The sequence below is a fragment of the Melanerpes formicivorus genome, unplaced genomic scaffold (assembly GCF_026170545.1).
Source record: "Melanerpes formicivorus ecotype bairdi unplaced genomic scaffold, bMelFor1.0.p_v2 SCAF_174, whole genome shotgun sequence".
Lineage (NCBI taxonomy): Eukaryota > Metazoa > Chordata > Aves > Piciformes > Picidae > Melanerpes > Melanerpes formicivorus.
This window is the reverse complement of record NW_027142526.1, coordinates 106,359-134,256: the sequence shown is the minus strand read 5'-3', so window position 1 is coordinate 134,256 and position 27,898 is coordinate 106,359. Positions and strand designations below refer to the sequence as shown.

Here is a 27,898-nt window from a genome sequence, read left to right as displayed (position 1 = left end):
CCCTCAAAGCGAAGACTTTTCCCCCTTGATCTTTATGTGGAACATTCTGTGTCCCAGTTTGTGTCCACTGCTTATTGTCCTGTCGCTGGACACCACTGGGAAGAGCCTGGCCCCATCCTCCTGACACCTCCAGGACCAGCAGGAGGATCGCATTAATGCTGGCAGGGAGAGAGCACGGCATGAGCAGCAGGTATCAGTGCAGTGGTGTAAGGAGAGGGCAAGAAGCCACCTTGCAGCTTGCAGAGGGAGCTGGTGAGGGTGTTGGGGGGTGGCTGGGTGGGCAGGCACCCACTGCTGCTTCCCAGCTGTCCTGGTGCTGCCAGCTGCCTCATGCAGCCCTGCTGGCCAAAATCCCACCTCTGCTTTTCCCCCAACCCTAATTTTCTCTGAAGTGACCCAGCCTGAGCACTTGGGAGCTGGCACTCACCCTGCTGGCAAACGTTCCTCAGCTGCTGCGAGTGCTCTGGGGAGTGTGACCCTTTCTGCTGGAGCAGCTTGCACAAGCAAATGCCACCCCTGTTAGATCTTCATCTTGCATAACTCTGAAGGCAGAGCCATACATTTACCAGCAGCCAGGGACTTTCCCCCCATCCTGTGCAGACAGTCAGAAGGAAGCAGCCAGCACTGTGCATAACCCCCTCAGCCCCAACAGTCACAGGATGCTCAAGGCAGCAAGGTTTGTACTGCCCCTTGCTGTGGCTTTGTGCTTGGAAGAGATGGGAAGCAAGGAGCTGCTCAGTGGTCTCCAACCATGCCCAAAGCCTCCCTGGCCTTCTGGGGTTGTTTTCCAACCCAATGCCCCTGCAGATCAAGCCAGTGGTGTGTCATGGGCCTCCTGCTTCAGAGCTCCTCTTGGCACCTGTCAAGACTAAGTGGTCTTCATAGTCTGAGAGCCCATCCCTGCCCTCCTCTCAAGTTTCCAAAGCTCTGGTCACACTCAGCACACAGCACTGCTGGCTGCTTTCCTCCTTAGCACAGTGAAAGGCAAAAAGGGTCTGAAATATGCCTTGCAACTGCCTTGGAAGTTCAAAAGCCCCAAAGCAGGAAGGGTGGCCATGCTCCTTCCACTGGCACCTCATTGGAGCCAGAACCAAGCCCCCAGGGTGATGGGAATAGCTTCACACCTGACAAGTGACTGTGCTTCCCTCAGCCCTGCATGGAGGCTGCCAGGGCAGCTAAAGAGGAGAACTGGCAGGTGGCAAAGGGCCTGATGCTGCCTCTGCTGCTCCAAAGCATTCCCTTGACCCCATCTGGGAAGCAAAACCACATCCTTCCCAACAGGGAACAGTCATGGAGGAGCTGGAGCAGGACAGAGGAGGGCAACCAAGCTGGGGAAGGGTCTGGAGAGCAGGGCTGGGCAGGAGCAGCTGAGGGAGCTGGGGGTGTTCAGTGTGGAGGAGGAGAGGCAGAGGGGAGACCTCATTGCTCTCTGCAGCTCCCTGAAAGGAGGTTGGAGCCAGGTTGGTTTGGTCCCTTCTACCCCCAGCTTGGGGCTGACCTCAGGAAGAGCAGCTCTGGGGAAAAGGACCTGGGGGTCCTGGCAGTCAGCAGGATGCCCACAGGGCAGCAAAGGGCCCTGGTGGCCAGGAAAGCCAAAGGTATCCTGGGAGGCATCAAGGAGAGTGCGGCCAGCAGGTTGTGGGAGGATCTCTTGCTCCTCTACTCTGCCCTGGTGAGGCTTCATCTCGAGCAATGTGTCCAGTTCTGGGCTCCCCAGCTGAAGGAGGACAAAGAACTCCAGGAGAGAGTCCAGCACAGGGCCAGGGAGCTGCTGAGGCACTGGACCAGCTCTCAGCTGGGGAGAGGCACAGAGGAAGTGCTGCAGGTGGCTTGGTGAGTCAGGTACAGGCTGCTGTGTCTTCAGAGAGAGGTGAGTTAGGCAGAAACTGTTTCACATGGAGCCAAAGCCATCCATGTGCTGCCATATCCTGAAGTTCCAAGCCCAGGTGCCCTGGGCAATGATTAATCCCAGCTGGCAAACACAGCTCAAGGTCCTTCTCACCAGTGCCCATTCCTGGTGCACAGCAATGCCAGGGCCCTGCCAGTGCACAGAAGCCTTTCAGCTCTGTTTTCTTCCTCCAGCCTCCTTGCAGATGTGCCATGGGAGCACTGCTGTGACGCCAGAAGAGTGCTGCTGTCACCCCACACCTTGTCCATCTGGAACTCCAAATGGCTGTGCAGAGGCTCTCCGTGCTCTGGGTGATGCTGCTGTGGGGCTGTGCGGTGTCCTTCTCTTCCCACACCACAGGTACAGCCCTCCCTGCCCTTCCCTCCCCTTCCTCCCCTTCCCCCTTGCCCCCCTGCCTCCCCACCCCCCACCCCTGCCTCCACATCAGCTTCAAGATCAGAATCAGTCACAGAATGGTCAGGGCTGGAAGGGGTCTCAAGGATCATCCTGTTCAGCCCCCCTGCCATGGGCAGGGACATCTCACACTAGAGCAGAACAAGCCCTGAGGAAATTCTTAGCATGAGTCTGCTGTGAAGCAGACCCTGGCTTTCATTTCATTCCCTGCACCTATGCCCTGCTTCAGTTATTTCCCATTTGCAATCAGAGAAATATACAACTGACCAGAGAGCCAGGAGGATGCTCAGGGGCCTTGAGCATCTCCCCTGAGAGAGGCTGAGAGCCCTGGGGCTGTTTAGTCTGGAGAGGAGAAGGCTGAGAGGGATCTGATCAATGTCTATCGATAGCTGAGGGCTGGGGAGCAAGTGGAGGGGGCCAATCTCTTGGGTGGTGCACAGGAATAAGATAAGGAACAGCAGGTTCAAGCTTGAGTATAGAAAGTTCCACCTCAACATGAGGAGAAACGTCCTTGGTGTGAGGGTGCTGAGCCCTGGAGCAGGCTGCCCAGAGAGGTTCTGGAGTCTCCTTCTCTGGAGCCTTTCCTACCCCACCTGGATGAGTTCCTGTGCCAGGCTTCCCTGGGTGATGCTGCCATCTGGCAGGGAGTTGGACTGGATGGTCTCTGGAGATCCCTTCCAACCTCCAATGCTCTGTGGTGCTGTGATTCTATCATACAGACATTTATTACATGCCTAAATTACAGGGGAGATGGGGAAACAAGCTCCCTTTGTGGTACTGATGTCCAGAATTCCTCTGAACTGAGTGAGAAATCCCTGCCATGCTTTGGTACTCTGAGCTTGGGAGACACACACACCGATGCTTGGAGCACCTCCAGGAAGGAGCTGATGCTCTCAAGGCCAAGGTCTCTGAGCAAGGCACTTGAGCAGTGTGAGGTCAGCTGTCAGCATGAGCAAAGTCCATTGAGTCCATTGAGGCCTGGCTCCTCTGGTGGAGGCCAGCACTCAGTTCCTTGAGGAAGTTAAACACTCTGAGCTGGGTTAGGAACTGGCTGGAGGCTGAGCCCAGAGAGTGGTGGTGAATGGTGCCACAGCCAGCTGGCAGCCAGGCACCAGTGGTGTGCCCCAGGGAGCAGTGCTGGGCCCTGTGCTCTTTAACATCTTCATTGATGATCTGGAGGAGGGCATTGAGTCAGTCATCAGCAAGTTTGTAGATGACACCAAGCTGGGAGCAGATGTTGGTCAGTTAGAGGACAGAAGGGCTCTGCAGAGGGACCTCAACAGGCTGGACAGATGGGCAGAGGCCAACAGGATGGCATTCAACAAGTCCAAGTGCCAGGGGCTGCACTTTGGCCACAGCAACCCCAGGCAGAGCTACAGGCTGGGGTCAGAGTGACTGAGAGCTGCCAAACAGAGAGGGACCTGGGGGTGCTGATTGACAGCTGCCTGAACAGGAGCCAGCAGTGTGCCCAGGTGGCCAAGAAGGCCAAGGGCATCCTGGCCTGCATTAGGAACAGTGTGGCCAGCAGGAGCAGGGAGGTCATTGTGCCCTGTGCTCAGCACTGGTTAGGCCACACCTTGAGTCCTGTGTCCAGTTCTGGGCCCCTCAGTTTAAGAAGGACATTGAGAGACTTGAAGGTGTCCAGAGAAGGGCAACAAGGCTGGGGAGGGGTCTGGAGCACAGCCCTGTGAGGAGAGGCTGAGGGAGCTGGGGCTGCTTAGCCTGGAGAAGAGGAGGCTCAGGGGAGACCTCATTGCCCTCTCCAACTCCCTGCAGGGAGGTTGTAGCCAGGTGGGGGTTGGTCTCTTCTCCCAGGCAAGCAGCACCAGAACAAGAGGACACAGTCTCAAGCTGTGCCAGGGGAGGTTTAGGCTGGAGGTGAGGAGAAAGTTCTCCACTGAGAGAGTCATTGGTCATTGGGATGTGCTGCCCAGGGAGGTGGTGGAGTCCCCATCCCTGGAGGTGTTCAAGAGGGGATTGGATGTGGCACTTGGTGCCATGGTCTAGTCATGAGGCCTGTGGTGACAGGTTGGACTCTTTCAGGTCACTTCCAACTTTGGTGATTCTGTGACACTGTGATACTGTGAAAGCTTCATAGATGCATAGAATGGGTTGGAAGAGACCTCAGAGCTCATCCAGTTCCAACTCCCTGCTCCCACCAGCACAGGCTGCTCAGGGCCTCATCCAGCCTGGCCTTCAACACCTCCAGGCAGGAGGCAGCCACAGCCTCCCTGGGCAGCCTGTGCCAGAGTCTCCCCAGCCTCACTCTCATCAATTTCTTCCTCATCTCCACTCTCAGTCTCTCTCCTCTCCCAGCTCAAAGCCATTGTTCCTCAGCCTGGCACTCCCAGCCCTTGTCACAAGTCCCTCCCCAGCTCTCCTGGAGCCCTTCAGGTCCTGGAAGGCTGCTCTGAGGTCTGCCTGGAGCCTTCTCTTCTCCAGGCTGCACAGCCCCAACTCTCCCAGCCTGGCCCCACAGGGGAGGTTCTGCAGCCTCTGAGAATCTTCATGATTCCTTTGAGCACCTCTTTGCTGCCCCACCCTCAGCAGCCCTCCCTCACTAGCCACATCCTCCAAAGCAGCTTTGCCATCCTCTCCAGAGCTCAGCCAGTGTTTCCTCACAAGGCTGTTGTTTACAATTGCAATTGTTCTGAAAGAAAGAAAATGAAAAAATCTGAATGTTTAGGTCAAGCTTAAGATGGAAACAAATTTCCAGCCATGATCATTTCCAGTCAGAGACTTGTCCTGACTAACCCTTCCTTGCCAGCTCAGCCCCAGGCTCCTGACAAGGGCTGACAGCTTTCTGCTGCTCTGTTTGCATGGCTGTGAGGCTCAGCAGTTTTCACAGGACCACAGCTCACAGGATGTCAGGGGTTGGAAAGGACCTCTGGAGAGCTTGAACTCCAAGTCCTGCCAGAGCAGGAGCATAGAATCCAGCCCATGTCACACAGAACACATCCAGACAGGGCTGGAAAGGCTCCAGAGGAGACTCCACAACCTCTCTGGGCAGCCTGCTCCAGGGCTCTGTGAGCCTCACAGTGCAGAAGTTCCTCCTCCTGTTGAGGTGGAACCTCCTGTGCTGGAATTTCCATCTATTACCCCTTGGCCTAGCATAGTATCATAGTATCAGTCAGGGTTGGAAGGGACCACAAGGATCATCTAGTTCCAACCCCCCTGCCACGGGCAGGGACACCCCACACTAGATCAGGATGCCCAGAGCCTCATCCAGCCTGGGCTTAAACACCTCCAGGGACAGGGCCCTAACCACCTCCCTGGACAACCCATTCCAGGGCTTCACCACTCTCATGGGGAAGAACTTCCTCCTCACCTCCAGCCTGAATCTCCCCACCTCCAGCTTCATTCCATTCCCCCTAGTCCTATCACTCCCTGAGATCCTGAGCAGTCCCTCCCCAGCCTTCCTGTAGCCCCCTTCAGACGCTGGAAGGCCACAATGAGGTCACCTGGGAGCCTTCTCTTCTCCAGACTGAACAGCCCCAACTCCTTCAGCCTGTCCTCACAGGAGAGGTGCTCCAGCCCTCTGATCATCCTCCTGGCCCTGCTCTGGACACCTTCCAGCACCTCCACATCCCTCTTGTAATAGGGGCTCCAGAACTGGAGGCAGTACTCCAGGTGGGGTCTCACCAGGGCTGAGTAGAAGGGGAGGATCACCTCCCTTGCCCTGCTGGCCACACTTCTCCTGATGCAGCCCAGGATCTGATTGGCTTTGCGGGCTGCAAGTGCACACTGAGAGCTCCTGGTGAGCTTTTTGTCCCCCAGCACCCCCAAGCCTCTCTCCTCAGGGCTGCTTTCCAGCCACTCACTGCCCAGCCTGTAGTTGTGCCTGGGATTGCCTCCACCCAGCTGCAGAACCCTGCCCTTGCTCTTGTTGAACCTCATGAGGTTGGCTTGTGCCCACCTCTCCAGCCTGTCCAGGTCCCTCTGGATGGATCCCTTCCCTCCAGCCTGTCTGCTGCACCACACAGCTTGGTGTCATCAGCAACCTTGCTGAGGGTGCACTCAATGCCACTGTCCATGGCACCCACAGAGATGTTGAACAAGACAGGTCCCAGGACTGATCCCTGAGGGACTCTGCTTGTCCCTGGCCTCCACTGGGACATGGACCCATGGACAGCCACTCTTTGGGTGCAGCCATCAAGCCAGTTCCTTATCCATCCAGTGGTCACCCATCACACCCATGTGTCACCAGCCTGGAGACCAGGATGTGGTGCGGGGCAGTGTTGAAGGCTGTGCTCAGGCCCAGGCAAACAACAGCAGCTGCTCTCCCCTCAGCTATTGATGTTGTCACCTGTTCAGAGAAGGCCACCAGGTTGGTCAGGCAGGACTTGCCCTTGGCAAAGCCATGCTGACTGTTCCCAATCACCTCTTCACTATTCTTCTGAGCCAGTAGTGCCTCCAGGAGGATCTGCTCCATGATCTTTCCGGGCACAGAGGTGAGACTGCCTGGCCTGGAGTTCCCTGGTTCCTCCTTCTTTCCCTTTTTGCAGATGGGGGCAATGTTTCCCCTTTTCCAGTCTGTGGGGACTGCCCCAGACTGCCAGGACTTTTGAAATATAATAGAGAGGGGTTTAGCAACCTCCTCTGCCAGTTCTCTCAGCACCCGTGGGTGTATCCCCTCGGGTCCCATGGGCTTGAACACTTTCAGGTTCTTCAGGTGATCACCAACCTGATCTGCACTTACCATGGGCAGTTCTTCCTCCCTGTCCCTGGCTTTGTCTTCCATAACATCAGGAGTGTGGCTAGAGGCCCTTGCAGTGAAGCCTGAGCTAAAGAAGTTATTAAGTACCTCAGCCTTTTCCTCATCACTTGTGACCATGTCACCAGTTTCCTTTCTGAGGGGGCCCACACCTTCCCTAGGCTTCTTCTTCCCATTCATACACCTGTAGAAGTTCTTAGTGTTCCCTTTAATCTCCCTGGCTAGATTCAATTCCAACTCTGCTTTGCCTTTCCTAACCAGGACTCTTGCTGCTGGGGCAGCTTCCTTATCTCCCCCCTGTTCTACCTGTCCTTCTCTCCACTGCCTGTAGAGTTTCCTTTTAAGTGCTAGTGTGTCCAGTAGCTCCTTGCCCATCCAGGCAGGCCTCCTAGCATTCTCTCCTGCTTGTCTCTTTGTTGGTATACAGAGCTCCTGGACACAGAGGAGGTGGTCCTTGAATACTGCCCAGCTGTCCTGGGTGCCTCTTCCCTCCAGGGCTTTGTCCCATGACACTTTGGCTAGCAGATCCCTGAAGTGATCAAAATCTGCACACCTAAAGCCTAGGGCTGTGAGCTTGGAGTACTTCCTCCTGATTGCCCTGAGGAGATTCAATTCAACTGCTTCATGGTCACTGCAGCCAAGGCTGTCTCTGAGCCTCACATTGCTTACCAGCCCTTCCCTGTTGGTGAGAACAAGGTCCAGCATAGCACCATATCTTGTTGGTTCCTCCACCATTTGGAGGAGGAAGTTGTCTTCTATGCAGTCCAGGAACATCCTGGATTGCTGGTGCCTTGCTGTGTTGTCCCTCCAGCAGATGTCAGGGTGGTTGAAATCACCCATGAGGACCAGGGCTTGTGACCTGGAACCTGCTTCTGTTTGCCTATGGAGGGCCTCATCTGCTTGGATCTGCTGGTCAGGTGGCCTGTAGGAGACCCCCACAGTAATATCTCCTTCCCCTGTCCTGCCTTTAATTTTAACCCATTCACTCTCACCCAGCTCATCATCCCTCCCCAGGTGGAGCTCCACTGATTGCAACTGGCTATTGACATAGAGGGCAACACCTCCTCCTCTCCTTCCCTGCCTGTCCTTCCTAAAGAGCTTATACCCATCTATCCCTACATCCCAGTCATGGGAATAATCCCACCAAGTGTCAGTGACAGCCACTATGTCGTGGCATCCCAGCAGCACAGTGCCCTTAACTCATCCTGTTTGTTGCCCAAGTTGTGCACATTCACACTTCAGCTGGGCTGGCCAGCATTTCCCTCCAGTCCTGGCTCACTGGAGAGGTCCCAGGTGACTGAAACTGGCCAAGGTGGTCCCCATCCACAAGAAGGGTTGGATGGAGGAACCTGGAAACTCCAGGCCTGGCAGCCTGACCTCAGTGCCAGGGAAAGTGATGGAGCAGATTATCCTGGGGGCAATAACTGCACCTGAAGGATGGCCAAGGGCTCAGGCCCAGCCAGCATGGATTTAGGAAGGGCAGGTCCTGCCTCTCCAACCTGATCTCCTTCCATGCCCAGGTGACTGCCTGGTGCATGTGGGGCAGGCTGTGGATGTGGTCTGCCTGGACTGCAGCAAGGCCTTTGACACCGTCCCCCACAGCAAACTGCTGGCCAAGCTGTCCGCCCCTGGCTTGGACAGCAACTCTCTGAGCTGGGTTAGGAACTGGCTGGAGGCTGAGCCCAGAGAGTGGTGGTGAATGGTGCCACAGCCAGCTGGCAGCCAGGCACCAGTGGTGTGCCCCAGGGATCAGTGCTGGGCCCTGTGCTCTTTAACATCTTCAGTGATGATCTGGATGAGGGCATTGAGTCACTCATCAGCAAGTTTGCAGATGACACCAAGCTGGGAGCAGATGTTGGTCAGTTAGAGGACAGAAGGGCTCTGCAGAGGGACCTTGACCGACTGGACAGATGGGCAGAGGCCAACAGGATGGCATTCAACAAGTCCAAGTGCCAGGGGCTGCACTTTGGCCACAACAACCCCATGCAGAGCTACAGGCTGGGGTCAGAGTGGCTGAAGAGCTGCCAAACAGAGAGGGACCTGGGGGTGCTGATTGACAGCTGCCTGAACAGGAGCCAGCAGTGTGCCCAGGTGGCCAAGAAGGCCAAGGGCATCCTGGCCTGCATCAGGAACAGTGTGGCCAGCAGGAGCAGGGAAGTCCTTGTGCCCTGTGCTCAGCACTGGTTAGGCCACACCTTGAGTCCTGTGTCCAGTTCTGGGCCCCTCAGTTTAAGAAGGACATTGAGAGACTTGAAGGTGTCCAGAGAAGGGCAACAAGGCTGGGGAGAGGCCTTGAGCACAGCCCTGTGAGGAGAGGCTGAGGGAGCTGGGGTTGCTTAGCCTGGAGAAGAGGAGGCTCAGGGGAGACCTCATTGCCCTCTACAACTACCTGAAGGGAGGTTGTAGCCAGGTGGGGGTTGGTCTCTTCTCCCAGGCAACCAGCACCAGAACAAGAGGACACAGTCTCAAGCTGTGCCAGGGGAGGTTTAGACTGGAGGTGAGGAGAAAGTTCTTCACTGAGAGAGTCGTTAGTCATTGGAATGTGCTGCCCAGGGAGGTGGTGGAGTCTAGTCATGAGGTCTGTGGTGACAGCTTGGACTCGATGATCCTCGAGGTCCTTTCCAACCTAAGTTATACTGTGATACTGTGGCCCTGTCCTCCTCTTGTGCCAATTCCCCTCGGTTTCCACAGAGTGTCCTGGTGGATCATTCGTGGCTTGCCTCAGGGCAGCAAGTTGAGAGCCCTTACCAGCTCTCCATCTCTCTGCCTCTGGTGAGCTGCCCCTCTGTTTGTCACCAGCCAGCAGGAGACTATTAACCCCTTCCCCCTTCAAATCTAGTTTAAAGCTCTATCAATGAGCCCTGCCAATTCCTGCCCCAGGATCCTTTTCCCCCTCTGGGACAAGTGTGTCCCATAAGTTGTTTTCAGCTCTGGTGCCTTGAAAACCAATCCATGGTTGTGGAACCCAAAGCCCTGTCGATGGCACCAGCCCCTGAGCCATGAATTGACCTGTTGGCCCTTCCTCAGTGTTTCCTCATCCATTGCTGACAGAACACTGAGGAAGGGCCAACTGAGCAGAGCCTGCCCCTGTCCCTGTCCCTTCCTTCCTGACCCCCAGCCCTCAGCTATTGATAGACATTGATCAGATCCCTCTCAGCCTTCTCCTCTCCAGACTAAACAGCCCCAGGGCTCTCAGTCTCTCTTCATCAGGCAGTCTCCAGTCCCTCCAGCATCCTGATAGCCACCTGGCAAGCACAGGGGAGCCCATCCCATCCCCCAGCCACCCCACCAGATCTCCTCAGCTGGCCTGGGATGGGAATTGCACACATGGCAGCTACCACCCCAGGGCTTGCCTTTGGGGCACGGGGCATGGTGATATGGAGCTTGTCCTTGCCCTGGCCCTGGTGGGCTCTCAGCCTGAGCTGTCTGGAGGTAGGATCACCTGTTCTGCTTCACCCCACTCCCTCCTGCCCCTTCTGGAGGAGCCATGTATTCATTTTTTAGTAGCTGCAGCCCTTCAAACACCGTTCCTGCAGCCTTGCTCTCCCCTGCACTGCTTCTCCCTTTCCTGGAGCCTTTGCATGCTCATGAAGAGCAGGAGGTGAGGGCATCGCCCCTGCTCCCACCTCTGATGCTCACCACAGCCCAGCTGGAGCACTCTTTGTGCAGGCAGAACTGCTCCCCCTCCTCCAGCCAAGCTGGGAAGCACATGCCTGACCTAGCAGAGCACAGATGCTCATCCTCTGTGGGAACATGGGGCTGCTGAATGCCCCTTTGCCCCTGGAGCAAGCCCACCACCCCACTGGGAGCCCAGGCTGCATTCCTGGCACTCAGAGGTGGTGGGAGGGAGAGTGTTTGATCTGTTGCACAGCAAAGCCACTCCACAGCTACTGTTTCTCCAAATTATTACAGTCTGTAGCTCCTCACCCCAGCACCTCCCCAAGCCCATTGCCATGGCATTCTCCTTTGCCATCTAATGTAGCAATGAATCCCTCCTGCAGCTTCACAGGCTGGGAAGAAGTGGCATCTGCAGACTGCTGCCTGTGGTGTGCTTCATTTGGGAGAGTGTCCTTAGCAGAAACAAATCCTCCTCCCAATGTTCCCTGCAGCCTTCCCAAGGAGCATGGCACAGCTGGGTTTGCATCCCTGTCTTGCACTGAAAGATACTCCCAGGCTCTGCTCTCCTCATGGATGTATTACCAAAATATAGCAAAAGGGGAGAATGAGGCAAATCCTCATGAAGGCATGAAGAAGGTGGCAGAGAAGGCAGTGACCCAGGGACCAGACCTCCCCTGCAGTGCTGTGCACAGCTCTGGAGCCCTCGGCACAGAAGGACATGGACCTGGGGGAGCGGGCCCAGAGGAGACAACAAAGATGCTCAGGGTACTGCAGCAGCTCTGCTATGGGGACAGACTGAGAGAGTTGGGACTGAGAGAGTTCAGCCTGGAGAAAAGAAGACTCTGGGGAGACCTCAGAGCAGCCTGCCAGGACCTGCAGGGGCTCCATGCAGGCTGCAGAGGGACTGTTCCCAAAGGCCTGCAGGGACAGCCCCAGGGGCAATGATTTGAGATGAGCAGAGGGGAATGCAAATCTTGCCTTGCACACTGATCCCTGATACCTGCAGGGCTCCCAGGGTGAATCAAAGCAATCACTGCTGGTTAACCTGGCTGCTTCCACAGTTCATTAGTACCTGCACTGCATTCAGCTCTGAGCCCTCAGCACGGGAAGGACCTGGAGCTGATGGAGAGGATCCAGAGGAGAGCCAGAAAATGATCAGGGGGCTGGAGAGCCTCTGCTGTGGGGACAGGCTGAGAGAGCTGGGGGTGCTCGGCCAGGAGAAGAGAAGGCTCCAGGCAGACCTCAGAGCAGCCTGGCAGCACCTGCAGGGGCTCCAAGAAGGCTGCAGAGGGACTGTTCCCAAAGGCCTGCAGGGACAGCCCCAGGGGCAATGGTTTGAGATGAGAGCAGAGCAGATTGAGATTGGATGTGAGGAACAAGTTCTGCCCCAGGAGGCTGCTGGAACACTGCAGCAGGCTGCCCAGGGAGGTGGTTGAGGTTTCATGCCTGGAGCTATTGCAGGTGAGGCTGGAGAGGGCTCTGGGCGACCTGCTCCAGTGGAGGATGTCCCTGCTGGGTGCAGGGGGTTGGGCTGGGTGAGCTCTGGAGCTCCCTTCCAGCCCAGCCCAGGCTGTGATTGTAGGATTCTGTGACAAACAGAGAAATGGTGCAGTGGGAGGGCCAGGAGACAGGCTCCTGACCACCATGGCAAGAACCTGTCTGAATGTGCAGCAAGGCCAATGGAGAGCCTCACCTCTGCAGAGTGGAGGGCAATCCCTCAGGTGTGACCACCACTGACTTCATGGAGTTAATAAAACTCCATTGACAAACAGCTTTCCTCAGGCAGAGCTGGGCTTGGAGGGAGGATGTCTAAGGACAGAGTACATCCATAGGATGTTTATTAGAGCCTGGCAGCATCTAATATTAGCTTGGTAACAGGCAGCCTGCCTGGGAAAGCACTCTGGGGGAGAGCTGATGGACCTTCAAAGTCAGAGTGGTTTCAGCTTTCTGCTTTGCAGGGGTTTTGGTCTTTGTTTTTCATTAATCTTCAGTCTCCTTGGAAGGAAAGATTTGAGGCAATCTGGGTGATTGCTGCCTCTTATGCTTAACATCAATTTCCCTGGCAGCCTCCTGTGAGCTGTTGTCCTCTGGTGCTGAACAAAAATGTTTGCAAGGATGCTTGCCCTGACAGTTGGCAAATGCCATCAACTAGAAGCAAGCACACAAAGAACTTGAGAAGGACTCCCAGGTCCACCCCAGGACTCTGCTTTTGCTTAAAACACCTTGGAAAAGAGTGTCCAAGGTGTGGCATTCACAGACTGCATCAGGCTGGGAGAAACCCTCCAAGGGCATCCTGTCCAAGCCCTGCAGGCAGCAGGGACAGCTCCAGCCAGAGCAGGCTGCACAGGGACACAGCCAGGCTGAGCTTGGATGGCTCCAGGGATGGAGCCTCAAGCACCTCCCTGGGCAGCCTGTGCCAGTGTCTCGCCACCCTCCCTGTGCAGAGCTTCCTCCTGATGGCCAACCTACCTCTGCCCTGCTCCACTTCCAAACCCTTGTCCCTTGGCCTATCCCCACAGCCCCTTCTGAACAGTCCCTCCCCAGCTGCCTGCAGCTCCCCTGCAGATAGTGAACTGCAGCTCTGAGGTCTGCCTGGAGCCTTCTCTTCTCCAGGCTGAACAGCCCCAACTCTCCCAGCCTGTCCCCATAGCAGAGGTTCTGCAGCCCTCTGAGCATCTTCATTGCCTCCTCTGGATCCTCTCCATCAGCTCCAAGCCCTTCTTGTGTTTGGGCTCCACAGCTGGCCCCAGCCCTGCATGTGAGGTCTCTCCAGAGCAGAGCAGAGGGGCAGGATCCTCCCTCTCCACCTCTGCTCTGGATGCAGCCCAGGCTGCCCTTGGCCTTCTGTGCTGCCAGTGCCCAGTCCTGGCTCCTGCCCAGCTTCTCCCCCCCAGCACCCCCAAGGCCTTCTCTGCAGGGCTGCTCTCAATCTCTCCACCCCCAGCCTGGGTTGGGACCGAGGGTTGCCCTGAGCCAGGGGCAGGACCTTGCATTTTGCCTTGTTGAACCTCCTGAAGTTCTCCTCAGCCTCCTCTGCAGCCTGCCCAGGTGCCTCTGGATGCTCTCCTGCCCTTCAGTCCTACCAAGCACACCACTCAGCATCGTCTCTTTGTACCATTGTTTGTGCTTTTTCAATGGTCCTTGAGAGTCTTCTCTAAGCATCATCCACAGCTGTTTGTTGGGGGTGGGCAGGAGCAGAGCTGGTGCAGGTTTGCTGAGCATAGGCAGGGCTGGGGCCAGCTAAGGGCTGCCTTTAGCAGCTCACCAAGGGCAGGAATTGGTTTGTTCATTTCTTTCCCACACTCTGCCTAACCCTCTGCTGCCTTTCCAACGCAGTTGCCCCACCACGAGACCTTCAGATCACTGACCCTGGGCTCTTAGGTTGTCTGGATATTGAATGGAAACCTCCTGCCAGTCTGCAAAGCTTCAATGACTGCACAGTGACCTACAAGTTTGAGCACCACAACGCTGGGGACAGGGACTGGAAGGTAAGGGAAAGCACATCCTTGTAACTCATGGAGTGGGTTGGATTGGGAGGGGCCTCAAAGCTCATCCAGCTCCAGCCCCCTGCCATGGGCAGGGATCCCTCCCTCCAGCACAGGCTGCTCAGGGCCTCATCCAGCCTGGCCTTCAACACCTCCAGGCAGGAGGCAGCCACAGCCTCCCTGGGCAGCCTGTGCCAGAGTCTCCCCAGCCTCACTCTCAACAATTTCTTCCTCATCTCCAGGCTCAATCTCTCCTCTCCCAGCTCAAAGCCATTGTTCCTCATCCTGGCACTCCCAGCCCTTGTCACAAGTCCCTCCCCAGCTCTCCTGGAGCCCTTCAGGTCCTGGCAGGCTGCTCTGAGATCTGCCCTGGAGCCTTCTCTTCTCCAGGCTGCACAGCCCCAACTCTCCCAGCCTGGCCCCACAGGGGAGGTTCTGCAGCCTCTGCTCATCTTGGTGGCCTCCTCTGGAGCCTCTCCAGCAGCTCCAGGTGCTGCCCAGGGGCTGCTCCACCCTTGCAGGTTGGGGTTGTGCCTCTCATCAGTTACAGGACTCATTGTCCCTTCTCTCTGTGATCATTTCATGTCACTATCATCTCATGTCTCCTTCTCTGGAGACTTTCAAGACCCATCTGGATGTGTTCCTGTGTGACCTGTGCTGGATGTTGTGGTCCTGATCTGGCAGGGGGTAGGACTGGGAGATCTCCAGAGGTCCCTTCCAGCCCCTGACATCCTGTGGTGTGTGATACTCACAAGTGCCTTTCATCTGCATCTGTGCTGGTGTCCTGCTCAGCCCTCCCTGCAGGGGATGCCTCCAACCACAGTGTGCTCTATCTTGTTGCTGACATCCTGTGGGGTGGAGGGACTCGAAGCAGGGCTGGGCAGTGCAGGTGGTACAAGAGTGCTGGAGAAACACTGGGCAGGAGAAGCAGGGCAGAAGTGTGAGGCAGCATTAAAGCACACAGATGAGCCTGCAGACACTCGAGAGGGGCAGGGACCTGCTTGAGAGGGTGCAGCAGAAGACTAGGGAAGTGGTTAGGGGTCTGGAGCATCTCTCTTATGAAGGAAGGCTGAGGGGCCTGGGGTTTTTTAGCCTGGAGAGGAGCAGCCTGAGAGGGGATCTATCAATGCTTATCAATGCTTCCAGGGTAGGTGTCAGGAGGAGGGGACCAGGCTGTTTTTAGTGGTGCTCAGTGACAGGGCAAGAGGCAATGAGCACAAAACCTGAACATAGAACCACAGAGCTGTCAGGGCTGGAAGGGACCTCAAGGACCATCCAGCCCCAGCCCCCTGCCATGGGCAGGGACACCTCACACCACAGCAGGTTGCTCACAGCCACCTCCAGCCTGGCTGCAAACACCTCCAGGCAGGAGGCTTCCACCACCTCCCTGGGCAACCTGTGCCAGGCTCTCACCACCCTCATGGGCAACAACTTCTTCCTCACAGCCAAGCTCAATCTCCCCACTTCTAGTTCTGCTCCATCCCCCCAGTCCTATCCCTCCCTGACACCCTCAAAAGTCCCTCCCCAGCTTTCTTGGAGTTCCCTGCAGATCCTGGAAGGCCACCAGAAGGTCCCCTGGGAGCCTTCTCTCCAGCCTGCACAACCCCAACTCTCTCAGGCTGTCTCCAGAGCAGAGCAGCTCCAGCCCTCTGCTCCTCCTCGTGGCCCTGCTCTGGACACCTTCCAGCCCCTCCAGAGCCTTCCTGGCACAGAGGCTCCAGAACTGGACCCAGAGCTCCAGGTCCATAAGAAGTTCCATCTGAACATGAGCACGCACTTCCCTGAGGGTGCTGAGCCCTGGAGCAGGCTGCCCAGGGAGGTTGTGGAGTCTCCTGCTCTGGACACATTCAGAACCCCCCTGGATGCATTCCTGTGCAGACTGCCCTGGGTGATGCTGCTCTGGGGGTTGGGCTGGATGATCTGCAGTGGCACTGTGAGCCCCTACCAGCCTGTGACCCTCTGGAATGGTAGCAAACTGTGCAGCCCCCCAGGACACAAGGGATGCTCATCAAGTCTGTCTTCCAACCAGGTTATTTTCACTAGGAAGCTAAAACTGAGAGTTGGGTTTGACCTCAGCAGGACTGTTGAAGTGAGGGTGCAGACCCTGGTGAGAGGACGCTGCACCGGTGACGTGGAGGTGCACAGTGGCTGGGCTCATGCCACCTTCCAGCTCCCACTGCAAGGTGAGCAGCAGCCTCCAGCCCCTGGGGCATTCTGCACTTTGCATCAGCCTGCTGCATGACTCACTGCTGGCCTGGGGCTTGCTGCCTGCTGCAGGGCTTGAGCAGACACCCGAGCACCTCTGCCTCCCTGGCTGTGCTTGATGGATCCTTGGAGCTTATTTCCCCCTGCTTGTAGCCAGCTCTGCTGGGCTGCCCTGCAGGAGCTATTGCAGGGCTTGGTGAGGTATCAGACAGACCCCAGAGCACCTCTGCCTCCCTGGCTGTGCTTGATGGATCCTTGGAGCTTGTAGCCAGCTCTGCTGGGCTGCCCTGCAGGAGCTATTGCAGGGCTTGGTGAGGTATCAGACAGACCCCAGAGCACCTCTGCTTCCCTGGCTGTGCTTGATGGATCCTTGGAGCTTGTAGCCAGCTCTGCTGGGCTGCCCTGCAGGAGCTCTACTTCTGGCTGGCAAGGTCAGTTCTGCATCCTCCTGCTCTAAATCTCGTGAGCTGGCTGTTGTGGGAAGCAGAGCACTCGGCAGCCAAGCCCTCTAAGACTGGTGGCTGTCCCTCTTGTCCTTTGTTGCCTTTCAAGTGCAGCACACAACCACTGTGATGGTCCTGCTGGGCCTGGCTGGGGGCTTGCTCAGTGATTCAGTTCCCTTCTCATTTGACAGGAAAGCAGGAATCAGAGGTTCAGAATTTCCACTGCATCTACCATAACTGGGAATACCTGAAGTGCACTTGGCAACCAGGGCTGCTTGCTCCCCGAGGTGCCCATTATGGGCTGTACTATTGGTATGTATTGGGAATGTAGGGAGGCAGCCAGGCAGCAGTCAAGGGACCTCTCAGGGCGCTGATGCTGTGGCAAAAATGCTTCGATGGCTGGCAGTGCTATTGCACAGCCCACCCAGAGTGGGCAGAAATGATGTGCCTCCTGGCAAGGAAATGCCCAGTCCCTGCTTGCTGCCATAAAGCCAGGCTCTGCTGATCTTCTAGGGCAACAAAGCTGTGATGGTCTGGAGAACAGGGCTGGGGAGGAGCAGCTGAGGGACCTGGGGGTGTTGAGTGTGGAGGAGGCTGAGGGAGGCCTCATTGCTCTCTACAGCTCCCTGAAAGGAGCTTGGAGTCAGGTGGGGTTGCTCTCACCTTGAGTCCTGTGTCCAGTTCTGGGCTCCTCAGTTTTAAGAAAGATGTTTTGATGCTGGAAGGTGTCCAGAGGAGGGCAACAAAGCTGGGGAGGGGTCTGGAGCACAGCCCTGTGAGGAGAGGCTGAGGGAGTTAGGGTTGCTTAGCCTCTCTACCTGCAGGGAGGTTGTAGCCAGGTGGGGGTTGGTCTCCTCTCCCAGGCAGCCAGCACCAGAACAAGAGGACACAGTCTCAAGCTGTGCCAGGGCAGGTTTAGGATTCCCTCTCTCCAGCTCTGGCCACACTGCTTTGGATGCAGCCCAGGCTGCCCTTGGCCTTCTGTGCTGCCAGTGCCCAGTGCTGGCTCCTGCCCAGCTTCTCTCTCAATCTCACCACCCCCAGCCTGGGTTGGGACCGAGGGTTGCTCTGTTTGCCTGTTGCTGCAGACAGCTGGATCATTCTGCCTGCACATTCCCCTGGGTGCCAGTGCAGGTATCTTCAAGAGGAGCCCATCAGCAGGAGGTTCCCAAGCTCAGTGAGGCCTGTATAAAGGGCAGGGCTTCCTGGCAGCTTAGCAGTTTCAGCCTTTAAACATATTTTCATCCTTGGCAACTTAATAGTTTTAGCCTTTAAGTGTATTTTGATAGCCTTAGCTCACCTCACACAGGCTGCCAAGGGCACCACACTTCCCCTTTCTGCTGCCTAATGGCCTGCAAGAAAAACAAAGCCAGGCTTAGTGGGCTTGGACAAAGTCAGTCCTGTTCTGTCTCTCAGTTCCTCTGATGTTTTGCTCTGAAATAATTTGGTTCTATGCTTTCTGCGGAAAACCAGAGCTGCTTTTAATAGTTTCCATGTAGCTCTTGGAAAGGGCCTTCAAAGCAGAAATGCTGACTTGAGGCCATGCTGCTAACTGCAAAAAGTTTCTTGAAGGAAATCATGGAAAAAACCCTAAGCCAGAAAGCCTCCAGCAACCCAACCCTTGCTTCACTGCCTGTAACGAGCCCAGGCTCTGAGAGGGAGTGGGGCCCCTGCCATGGCATCCTCTGATCCCTGGCTGTTAGGGGTTGCAGCACTGCCACCTGAAGTTTTTCCCCCAAAGAGGATGTTCTGGGCAGGGAGACCTTCATTAGGTGCAGACTGCCAGGGGTGGCTCCAGCCTTGCCTCAAGGCCACTGACCCCTCAGAGCCTCCAGATGCAACAAGGAACCACTGCATCCTAGAACACAGCACTGCTGAGCTTGGAAGAGACCTTTCAGATCATCAAGCCCAAGCTCACTCAGAGCTCACAATCCCACCAGGTAGCTCAAGGCCTCATCCAGCCTGGCCCTGAGCACCTCCAGGCAGGAGGCAGCCACAGCCTCCCTGGGCAGCCTGTTGCAGTGACTGGGGAGGGAAGAGCCCTGGCCAGGCTCCACAGCACTGCTGCAGCTCTGGGCAGGGCTGTCCAGAAGAAAGACACTGATCAGAGAATTGCCAGGGTTGGAAGGGACCTCAAAGCTCATCCAGCTCCAGCCCCCTGCCATGGGCAGGGACCCCTCCCACCAGCACAGGCTGCTCAGGGCCTCACCCAGCCTGGCCTTCAACACCTCCAGGCAGGAGGCAGCCACAGCCTCCCTGGGCAGCCTGTGCCAGAGTCTCCCCAGCCTCACTCTCATCAATTCCTTCCTCATCTCCACTCTCAATCTCTCCTCTCCCAGCTCAAAGCCATTGTTCCTCAGCCTGGCACTCCCAGCCCTTGTCACAAGTCCCTCCCCAGCTCTCCTGGAGCCCTTCAGGTCCTGGCAGGCTGCTCTGAGGTCTCCCTGGAGCCTTCTCTTCTCCAGGCTGCACAGCCCCAACTCTCCCAGCCTGGCCCCACAGGGGAGGTTCTGCAGCCTCTGCTCATCTTGGTGGCCTCCTCTGGAGCCCCTCCAGCAGCTCCAGGTCCTTCTTGTGCTGGGGGCCCAGAGCTGGAGGCAGTGCTGCAGGTGGGCTCTGAGCAGAGCAGAGCAGAGGGGCAGAATCCCCTCCCTGTGCTGCTGCTCTCCCTGCTCTGGCTGCAGCTCAGCACTCAGCTGGCTCTGGGCTGCCAGGGACCAGTGCTGGCTCCTGGGGACTTTGTCACCACCTGACACCCCCAAGGCCTTCTTCTCAAGGCTGCTCTTGAGCCACTCCTCACCCAGCCTGGATTTGTGCCTGAGATTGCCCTTCCCCAGGTGCAGGACCTTGCCCTTGGCCTTGTTGAACTTCATGAGGTTGGCTTGGCACCACCTCTGTAGCCTATCCCAGTCCCTCTGGATGGATCCTTCCCTCCTGCTTCAACCACACCACACAGCTTGGTGTCTCCTGCAAGCTTGCTGAGGCTGCCTCAGTCCCAGTGCCTGTGTCTCTGACCGAGATGCTGGTGCCAGTGCCGACCCCTCAGGGACTCTGCTTGTCACTGCTCTGCATTTGGACATGGAGCCACTGACTGCAGCTCTCTGAGAGCAGCCCTCCAGCCAGTTCCTTACCTGGCCAGTGGCCACCCCTCAAGCCCAGGCTCTTCCCACCCCAGTGTCCGATGTCTCCCACCCTGCTTTGTGTGGCAAGCCAAGGGGGTGACCCTGCAGGCTGAGGCTCAGCCTCACAAGAGAGGCCTTCCCCAGGCAGTACCTGCCACAGCCATGCTCTTTTCCCTCTCCCTGCTCTCCTGACACTGCTCAGGTACGAGGGGCTGGACCAGGCAGCGCAGTGTGAGGACTACATCCAGGAGCATGGCATCAACACAGGCTGCAGGCTGCAGAACCTGAGCCAGGCGGAGTACAAGGACCTGAGCATCTGCGTCAACGGCTCGGGGGCAGCCGCCCTGCTGCGCCCTCTCTACGTCACCCTCCGGCTCCAGGACCTGGGTGAGGCTGGCAGCAGAGCAGCAGGGCTCCGGGGGCCCGCCTGGCCACCCCCCCAAGGCTCAGGTCTTGCAGGAGGGGGCTCCAAGAAAGGCTCTGGCAGCTGGGATGTGGCCTGGGTGGGTTTCCCCCTGGAGAAGAGGAGGCGTGGGCTGTGCCACGCGGTTTCCAGCGGTGCTTGCGGGTGGGCAACACCACTTGGCACCCGCCCTGGGGGCTCCGTGGGTGCCTCCAGGCGTGCACTTGGCAGCTGAGCAGCTTGGGACACAGATGGCCTGCGGGGCAGGTGGCAGAGCAGCCGCAGGGGGGTTGGCCCGGGCAGCACTGCCCCGGCGCTGGGGGTGGCTTTCATCCGTCCCTGAGCTGCAGCTCTGCTCCTGCAAGCGCGGGAGAGACCCTTGAGCTTTGCTCTTCAAACCAAGCTGGGGGCTGAGGAGAGCTGAGTGCAAGGTGTGCTGGGGTCTGCTGTGGCTTGCAAAGCCAGCAGGGGCAGGGAGGGGAAGCACAGCCCAGCACGATACGACTGCTCTTTACTGTGGGCCCGAAGGAGCCTTCCCTGGCGTGGGCACTGCCTTTCCCAATCAAACTCAGCTCTTTGCACCTCTCGACCTGCTCTCTCCTTGTTGCCCTCCCAGCCAAGCCCTCGCCCCCCACGCAGCTGGTGGTTTTCATGTCTGCAGCTGAGGAGCTGCAGGTGGCCTGGAGCCCCCCGGGCGGCGAGACACCTCCCCAGTGCCTGGAGTACGAAGTGCAGCTGGCAAGAGATCCCAGGGAGGCCAAGGCTGCCTGGATGGTAGGGACCCCACTGAACGTGGCACGGGGAGGGGCAGCAGTGTGGGAGCCCTGGCTGGTGGGCAGCACTGGGCACAAGGCACACTGCAGGGGGGGAGCTTGCCCAGCATCCTGGGCACTGTTGTCTGCCCTGTGTGTGGGCTGGGCAGGGATGCTGGGTGGTGCTGCTGCTGCCATCACCAACTGGCTGCATCCCACGGGTCCTGGGGCGCATTAGAAGGGCTGTGGTTGAGAGAGGTTCTCCTCCCCCTCTGCTCTGCCCTGCTGAGGCCACAGCTGGAATCTTGTGTCCAGCTCTGGGCCCCTCAGGTCAGGAAGGAGCTCAGGGAACTGCTGGAGAGAGTCCAGCACAGAGCCACAAAGATGCTGAAGGCAGTGCAACATCTTCCTCAGGAGGAGAGCCTGAGGGAGCTGAGGGCTCTGGAGCTTGGAGAGGAGGAGCCTGAGAGGTGAGCTCCTTGCTGTTGCTAAAGCTGTGCAGGGGGAGTGCCCAGAGGCTGGAGCCAGGCTCTGCTGGGTGCTGCCCAATGCCAGCACAAGGGGCAGTGGTGGAAGCTGAGGCAGAGGAAGTGGCATGGACACAGGAGGAAACATTTTGTCCCTGTGAGGGTGCCAGAGCCCTGGAGCAGGCTGCCCAGGGGGGCTGTGGAGTCTCCTTCTGTGGAGATCTTCCGAGCCCACCTGGCTGTGTTCTGTGTGAGCTGCCCTGGGTGACCCTGCCCTGGCAGGGGCTTGGGCTGGGTGATCTCTGGAGGTCCCTGCCAGCCCCTGGCATGCTGTGACTCTGTGACTCTTGCTGGCACCCTGAGCTCCAGCTTTAGCCTTTGCTTGGGCAGAACAGATGCCAGCCCAAGGCTCTGAGCAGTGGCAGCCTCAAGCCTGCTGCCTGTTCTCTCAGGAAGCTGCCACTGCAGAAATGCAGAGGCTGTTGTGCTGTGCTTACCTGAGCTGTGCTGGCCCAGCCTGGCCCAATGAAGCCATGCTCCTAAATCCCTCCAGAGAGGTGGCCTGGGACACATCTTTTGTGCTTGGTCCTTTTCCCTTCTGCATTCTCTAGGTGCAGCTTTGACAGCACAAATGGCAAAGCCTCATGAATTGTAGGAGCACCTGGAGGGAAGCTTCTTCTCTAATTGCTATGTTCTACACAAGAGTCTTTTTAGCTGCTTTAATGGAAGATTCCCTCATTAACAAATGGCAAACAGCCATGATGGCAACCCCCAGAATGGAGATTCATCTCTATCATCATCTTATTGGCTTTAGCTGCTCCAAAATGAGGATGAAATTCTTCAGAACTGCCAAATCACAGAATCCCAGAAGAGATCTGGTTGGAAGAGACACCTCCAAGATCATCCCACCTTCAACCCAGCCCTGACAGCCAACACTAAACCACGTCCCCCCTGAACACCCCCAGGGAGGGTGGCTCCCCACCAGCCCTGGGCAGCCCATCCCAAGGTTTGAGAAGGCTTCCAGTGAAGGGTTTGCAGAGCCTGGGGATGGTGTCCAGGAGCATCAGGCCGTGGCAGAGAGCTGCTGGTGGGGGCATGTAACTCCTTAACCCTGTGCTCTCTCTCTTCATTCCTCAGTCTGTGTCAACCCAGATGGAGACAGCTCTGTCAATTCCCAGAGCAAACCAGAGCCTCACTTCTTGTGTTCGTGTCAGGGGGAGGACAAACATCTTGTGTGCTGACCAGGGCTTCTGGAGTGACTGGACAGAGGAGTGCTTCTCTGGTAGGGAGCCCAGAGCAACCAGCATCTCTAGAGAGCCTGCTTGGGACCAAGTGCTGGTCCAGCCCTGCAGGTGGGATCCTGGTTTAGCTACACCTTCCAGCTGCTCCAGCACAGCCATTCAAACAGCTTTGCAGCCCTCCAGCACTGAGGGCAAGCCTTGGGAACAGAATGTTTCTGCAGCACTGCCTGGGCACAGCTGTGCTGGAGGTGTGCCAGAGAGGGCACACAGTCCTCATCCTGCTGGCTGCCCTGCACCATGGATCAGCTGCTTTCCTCCCCATGGTCACTGCAGGGCTGTCCCCATGTGCAGGATGCAGAGGGCAGGGAAAAGACACCCAGTGGTGGCTACACAGTTAGCTGCAGGGGGCTACAGGAAAGCTGGGGAGGGACTTTTGAGGGTGTCAGGGAGGGATAGGACTGGGGGGGATGGAGCAGAACTAGAAGTGGGGAGATTGAGATTGGCTGTGAGGAAGAAGTTGTTGCCCATGAGGGTGGTGAGAGCCTGGCACAGGTTGCCCAGGGAGGTGGTGGAAGCCTCCTGCCTGGAGGTGTTTGCAGCCAGGCTGGAGGTGGCTGTGAGCAACCTGCTGTGGTGAGAGGTGGCCCTGGCCATGGCAGGGGGCTGGGGCTGGATGGTCCTTGAGGTCCCTTCCAGCCCTAACAGTTCTGTGATTCTCTCTGTGGGATGGATGGGACCCTGGGGGAGCAGCTTGCCCTGCACAGTAACATGTACCTGGCATGGATCATAGAATCAGGGAATGCATCAGCAGGGACAGGCTGCCCAGGGAGGTGGTTGAGGCTCCATCCCTGGAGGTGAGGCTGGACAGGGCTCTGGGCAACCCGATCCGGTGGAGGATGTCCCTGCTGCCTGCAGGGGGTTGGGCTGGGTGAGCTCTGGAGCTCCCTTCCAACCCAACCCATTCTATGATTCCATGATTCTGTGATCTTCAACTAGATCAGGCTGCTCAGGGCCCCCTCAAGCCTGACCTTGAATATCTCCAGGGATGGGGAGATCTGTAGTAAATATAAAGCTGTGCAGGGGGAGTGCCCAGAGGCTGGAGCCAGGCTCTGCTGGGTGCTGCCCAATGCCAGCACAAGGGGCAGTGGTGGAAGCTGAGGCAGAGGAAGTGCCATGGACACAGGAGGAAACATTTTGTCCCTGTGAGGGTGCCAGAGCCCTGGAGCAGGCTGCCCAGGGGGGCTGTGGAGTCTCCTTCTGTGGAGATCTTCCAAGCCCACCTGGCTGTGTTCTGTGTGAGCTGCCCTGGGTGACCCTGCCCTGGCAGGGGCTTGGGCTGGGTGATCTCTGGAGGTCCCTGCCAGCCCCTGGCATGCTGTGATACATATCTGTAAGGTAGCAAACCTGGGCACAGGGAGTTTGCACTGCAGCCCAGGGCTTGTAAGAGCTACCAGAGCCTCTTCTGGCCTTTCCTCACCTGCTGGGTTTGTTTTTGCAGAGTACAGGAAAGGGGACCAGCAGCTGCTTATCCTCATCCCAGTCATCCTGAGTCTGTCCAGCAGCCTCATCATATTTATGTTGCTTGGCCAGTGCAGGAAAAGGTAGGTGCCAGGGCAGCCTCTTGTGTTAGCTGCCTGGCTCAGAGCCCAGGGCTCTTGCTGGATCTCTGTGGGGAAAGGAACTTTTGCCTCCACTTCCCAGTTACCCAACAAGGCCTGGCAGTGGCACAGCTCAGAAATCAAATGGTTGAACTGTTCACAGCCACCACAGTGACAAAGGCACTGCCTGCAAGGTGCCCTCAGGGCAGGAGCCCCTGGGTCAGCCCTGGCACACAGACCCCAACCTTTGCTGCAGCTCTGAGAGAGCAGAAATGCAGCACAAGTTCAGCCCTGGGCTGCAGGCACAGAGCTCACCCAGAGGTGTCCCTGGGCTGGAGGAGCAGCAGCACAGCCTGGGACCAGCCCTGGCTCTGCTTCTCCTCTGCTCTCAGCTGCTGCTGCCCCATGCTGCACCCCTGCTGCTGCCCCATGCTGCACCCCTGCTGCTGCCCCATGCTGCACCTCTGCTGCTGCCCCATGCTGCACCCCTGCTGCTGCCCCATGCTGCACCTCTGCTGCTGCCCCATGCTGCACCCCTGCTGCTGCCCCATGCTGCACCCCTGCTGCTGCCCCATGCTGCACCTCTGCTGCTGGCCCATGCTGCACCTCTGCTGCTGCCCCATGCTGCACCCCTGCTGCTGCCCCATGCTGCACCCCTGCTGCTGCCCCATGCTGCACCTCTGCTGCTGGCCCATGCTGCACCTTGCTGCTGCCCCATGCTGCACTCCTGCTGCTGGCCCATGCTGCACCTCTGCTGCTGGCCCATGCTGCACCCCTGCTGCTGCCCCATGCTGCACCTCTGCTGCTGGCCCATGCTGCACCCCTGCTGCTGGCCCATGCTGCACTCCTGCTGCTGGCCCATGCTGCACCCCTGCTGCTGCCCCATGCTGCACCCCTGCTGCTGCCCCATGCTGCACCCCTGCTGCTGCCCCATGCTGCACCTCTGCTGCTGGCCCATGCTGCACCTTGCTGCTGCCCCATGCTGCACTCCTGCTGCTGCCCCATGCTGCCCCATGCTGCACTCCTGCTGCTGCCCCATGCTGCACCCCTGCTGCTGCCCCATGCTGCACCTTGCTGCTGCCCCATGCTGCACCCCTGCTGCTGCCCCATGCTGCACCCCTGCTGCTGCCCCATGCTGCATCCCTGCTGCTGGCCCATGCTGCACCTCTGCTGCTGGCCCATGCTGCACCCCTGCTGCTGCCCCATGCTGCACCTCTGCTGCTGGCCCATGCTGCACCCCTGCTGCTGCCCCATGCTGCACCCCTGCTGCTGGCCCATGCTGCACTCCTGCTGCTGGCCCATGCTGCACCCCTGCTGCTGCCCCATGCTGCACCCCTGCTGCTGCCCCATGCTGCATCCCTGCTGCTGCCCCATGCTGCACCTCTGCTGCTGCCCCATGCTGCACCCCTGCTGCTGCCCCATGCTGCACCTCTGCTGCTGGCCCATGCTGCACCTTGCTGCTGCCCCATGCTGCACTCCTGCTGCTGCCCCATGCTGCATCCCTGCTGCTGCCCCATGCTGCACCTCTGCTGCTGCCCCATGCTGCACCCCTGCTGCTGCCCCATGCTGCACCCCTGCTGCTGCCCCATGCTGCACCCCTGCTGCTGGCCCATGCTGCACCCCTGCTGCTGGCCCATGCTGCACCTCTGCTGCTGGCCCATGCTGCACTCCTGCTGCTGGCCCATGCTGCACTCCTGCTGCTGGCCCATGCTGCACTCCTGCTGCTGGCCCATGCTGCACCTCTGCTGCTGGCCCATGCTGCACTCCTGCTGCTGGCCCATGCTGCACCCCTGCTGCTGCCCCATGCTGCACCCCTGCTGCTGCCCCATGCCGCACCCCTGCTGCTGCCCCATGCTGCACCCCTGCTGCTGCCCCATGCCGCACCCCTGCTGCTGCCCCATGCCATTGAACTGGCTGTGGAAATCCCTTTTTGCTGTCCTCAGGGATGCACTAATCCCCCCTTGGTAGCTGGAAGCATGGAGGCTGAGAACCAGCCTCCTCCACCTTTGCTTGTAAAATGCTTTGGCTCCTGAGGTCCAAACCAGGGGCAGCTGCTGTCTGGGAGACTGTGGAACATTTCTTGCATCCCATTGGTGAGGGTGGGTGAGGATGCTGTAGAGGGGTGCTGGGGGTGCTGTAGAGGGGTGCTGGGGGTGCTGCAGCACCTGCAGCTGTCTCTCAGTGCAGGGACAAACAGTCTGTGCCCATTTCAGGTCCCCTGCAGGGAAGCTACCCTTTGATGCCTCCATGGGAAGCTAACTCTCTTGTGGCTGCTGTGTCTCTCGTGCTGGATGGATTGCTCTCAGAACATCACCCAAGAAGAGCTGAGAAGCCCTAAGCTTTCCACAGCCCACAAGGATTGTGCCTGTCTGCTGCCATCTGAGAGCCTGGGTGCTGCAATTCAAGTCCAAGGAGAACACTGGGGAGTTTCAAACTGAGTCTGGAGCAAGCCCCTGGCCGCAGGAGAAGGGAGCAAAAGGAGGCAGCAGAAAGTGCCCTGAATAAAGCCAGCAGGTTGCTCTGTTGGGGGTAGAGGTTTTCTTAAGGACTCCAGAAATCTGTCAGCAGGACATCCACTGAAGGGTGGCACCTCACAGCCATGAGCTCCTGGACTCATGGAATGGGTTGGCTTGGAAGGGACCTTAAGGTCCAACCAGCTCCAGCCCCCTGCCATGAGCAGGGACCCCTCCTACCAGCACAGGCTGCTCAAGGCCTCATCAAGCCTGGCCTTCAACACAGTATCACAGTATCACAGTGTAACTAAGGTTGGAAGAGAGCTCAAAGATCATCGAGTCCATCCTATCAACACAGGCCTCATGACCAGACCATGGCACCAAGTGCCACATCCAATCCCCTCTTGAACACCTCCAGGGATGGGGACTCCACCACCTCCCTGGGCAGCACATTCCAATGACCAATGACTCTCTCAGTGAAGAACTTTCTCCTCACCTCCAGCCTAAACCTCCCCTGGCACAGCTTGAGACTGTGTCCTCTTGTTCTGGTGCTGCTTGCCTGGGAGAAGAGACCAACCCCCACCTGGCCACAACCACCTTTCAGGTAGTTGTAGAGGGCAATGAGGTCTCCCCTGAGCCTCCTCTTCTCCAGGCAAAGCAACCCCAGCTCCCTCAGCCTCTCCTCACAGGGCTGTGCTCAAGGCCTCTCCCCAGCCTTGTTGCCCTTCTCTGGACACATTCAAGTCTCTCAATGTCCTTCTTGAACTGAGGGGCCCAGAACTGGACACAGGACTCAAGGTGTGGCCTCAGCAGTGCTGAGCACAGGGCACAATGACCTCCCTGCTCCTGCTGGCCACACTGTTCCTAATGCAGGCCAGGATGCCATTGGCCTTCTTGGCCACCTGGGCACACTGCTGGCTCATATTCAGGCAGCTGTCAATCAGCACCCCCAGGTCCCTCTCTGTTTGGCAGCTCTCAGCCACTCTGACCCCAGCCTGTAGCTCTGCATGGGGTTGTTGTGGCCAAAGTGCAGCCCCTGGCACTTGGACTTGTTGAATGCCATCCTGTTGGCCTCTGCCCATCTGTCCAGTCGGT

At 57.9% G+C, this 27,898-nt stretch overlaps 1 protein-coding gene across 7 annotated transcripts in view; it reads left to right on the top strand.

Moving 5' to 3' along the window:
* The window catches only part of LOC137457366 (interleukin-13 receptor subunit alpha-2-like), a 32,903-nt gene extending 6,014 nt beyond the window's left edge, over positions 1–26,889 (top strand). Inside the window, exons 2-11 of one of the 7 annotated variants that reach the window (XR_010991238.1) lie at positions 2,083–2,248; positions 13,971–14,122; positions 16,149–16,302; positions 16,959–17,079; positions 20,092–20,276; positions 20,909–21,066; positions 21,459–21,514; positions 22,649–22,793; positions 24,251–24,353; positions 26,564–26,651. Coding sequence is in view for 6 of the 7 variants with exons in the window: in XM_068169258.1 (XP_068025359.1) it covers positions 2,170–2,248; positions 13,971–14,122; positions 16,149–16,302; positions 16,959–17,079; positions 20,092–20,276; positions 20,909–21,066; positions 21,459–21,514; positions 22,649–22,863; positions 24,251–24,353; positions 26,564–26,609 (1,269 nt within the window). In the remaining variant the exon portion in view is untranslated. Of the gene's footprint in view, positions 1–2,082; positions 2,249–13,970; positions 14,123–16,148; positions 16,303–16,958; positions 17,080–20,091; positions 20,277–20,908; positions 21,067–21,458; positions 21,515–22,648; positions 22,864–24,250; positions 24,358–26,563 lie in introns of those variants that run through there. The other 6 variants (XM_068169258.1, XM_068169260.1, XM_068169263.1 and 3 more) reach the window with 6 other exon arrangements.
* The last annotated feature ends 1,009 nt before the right edge of the window (positions 26,890–27,898 follow it).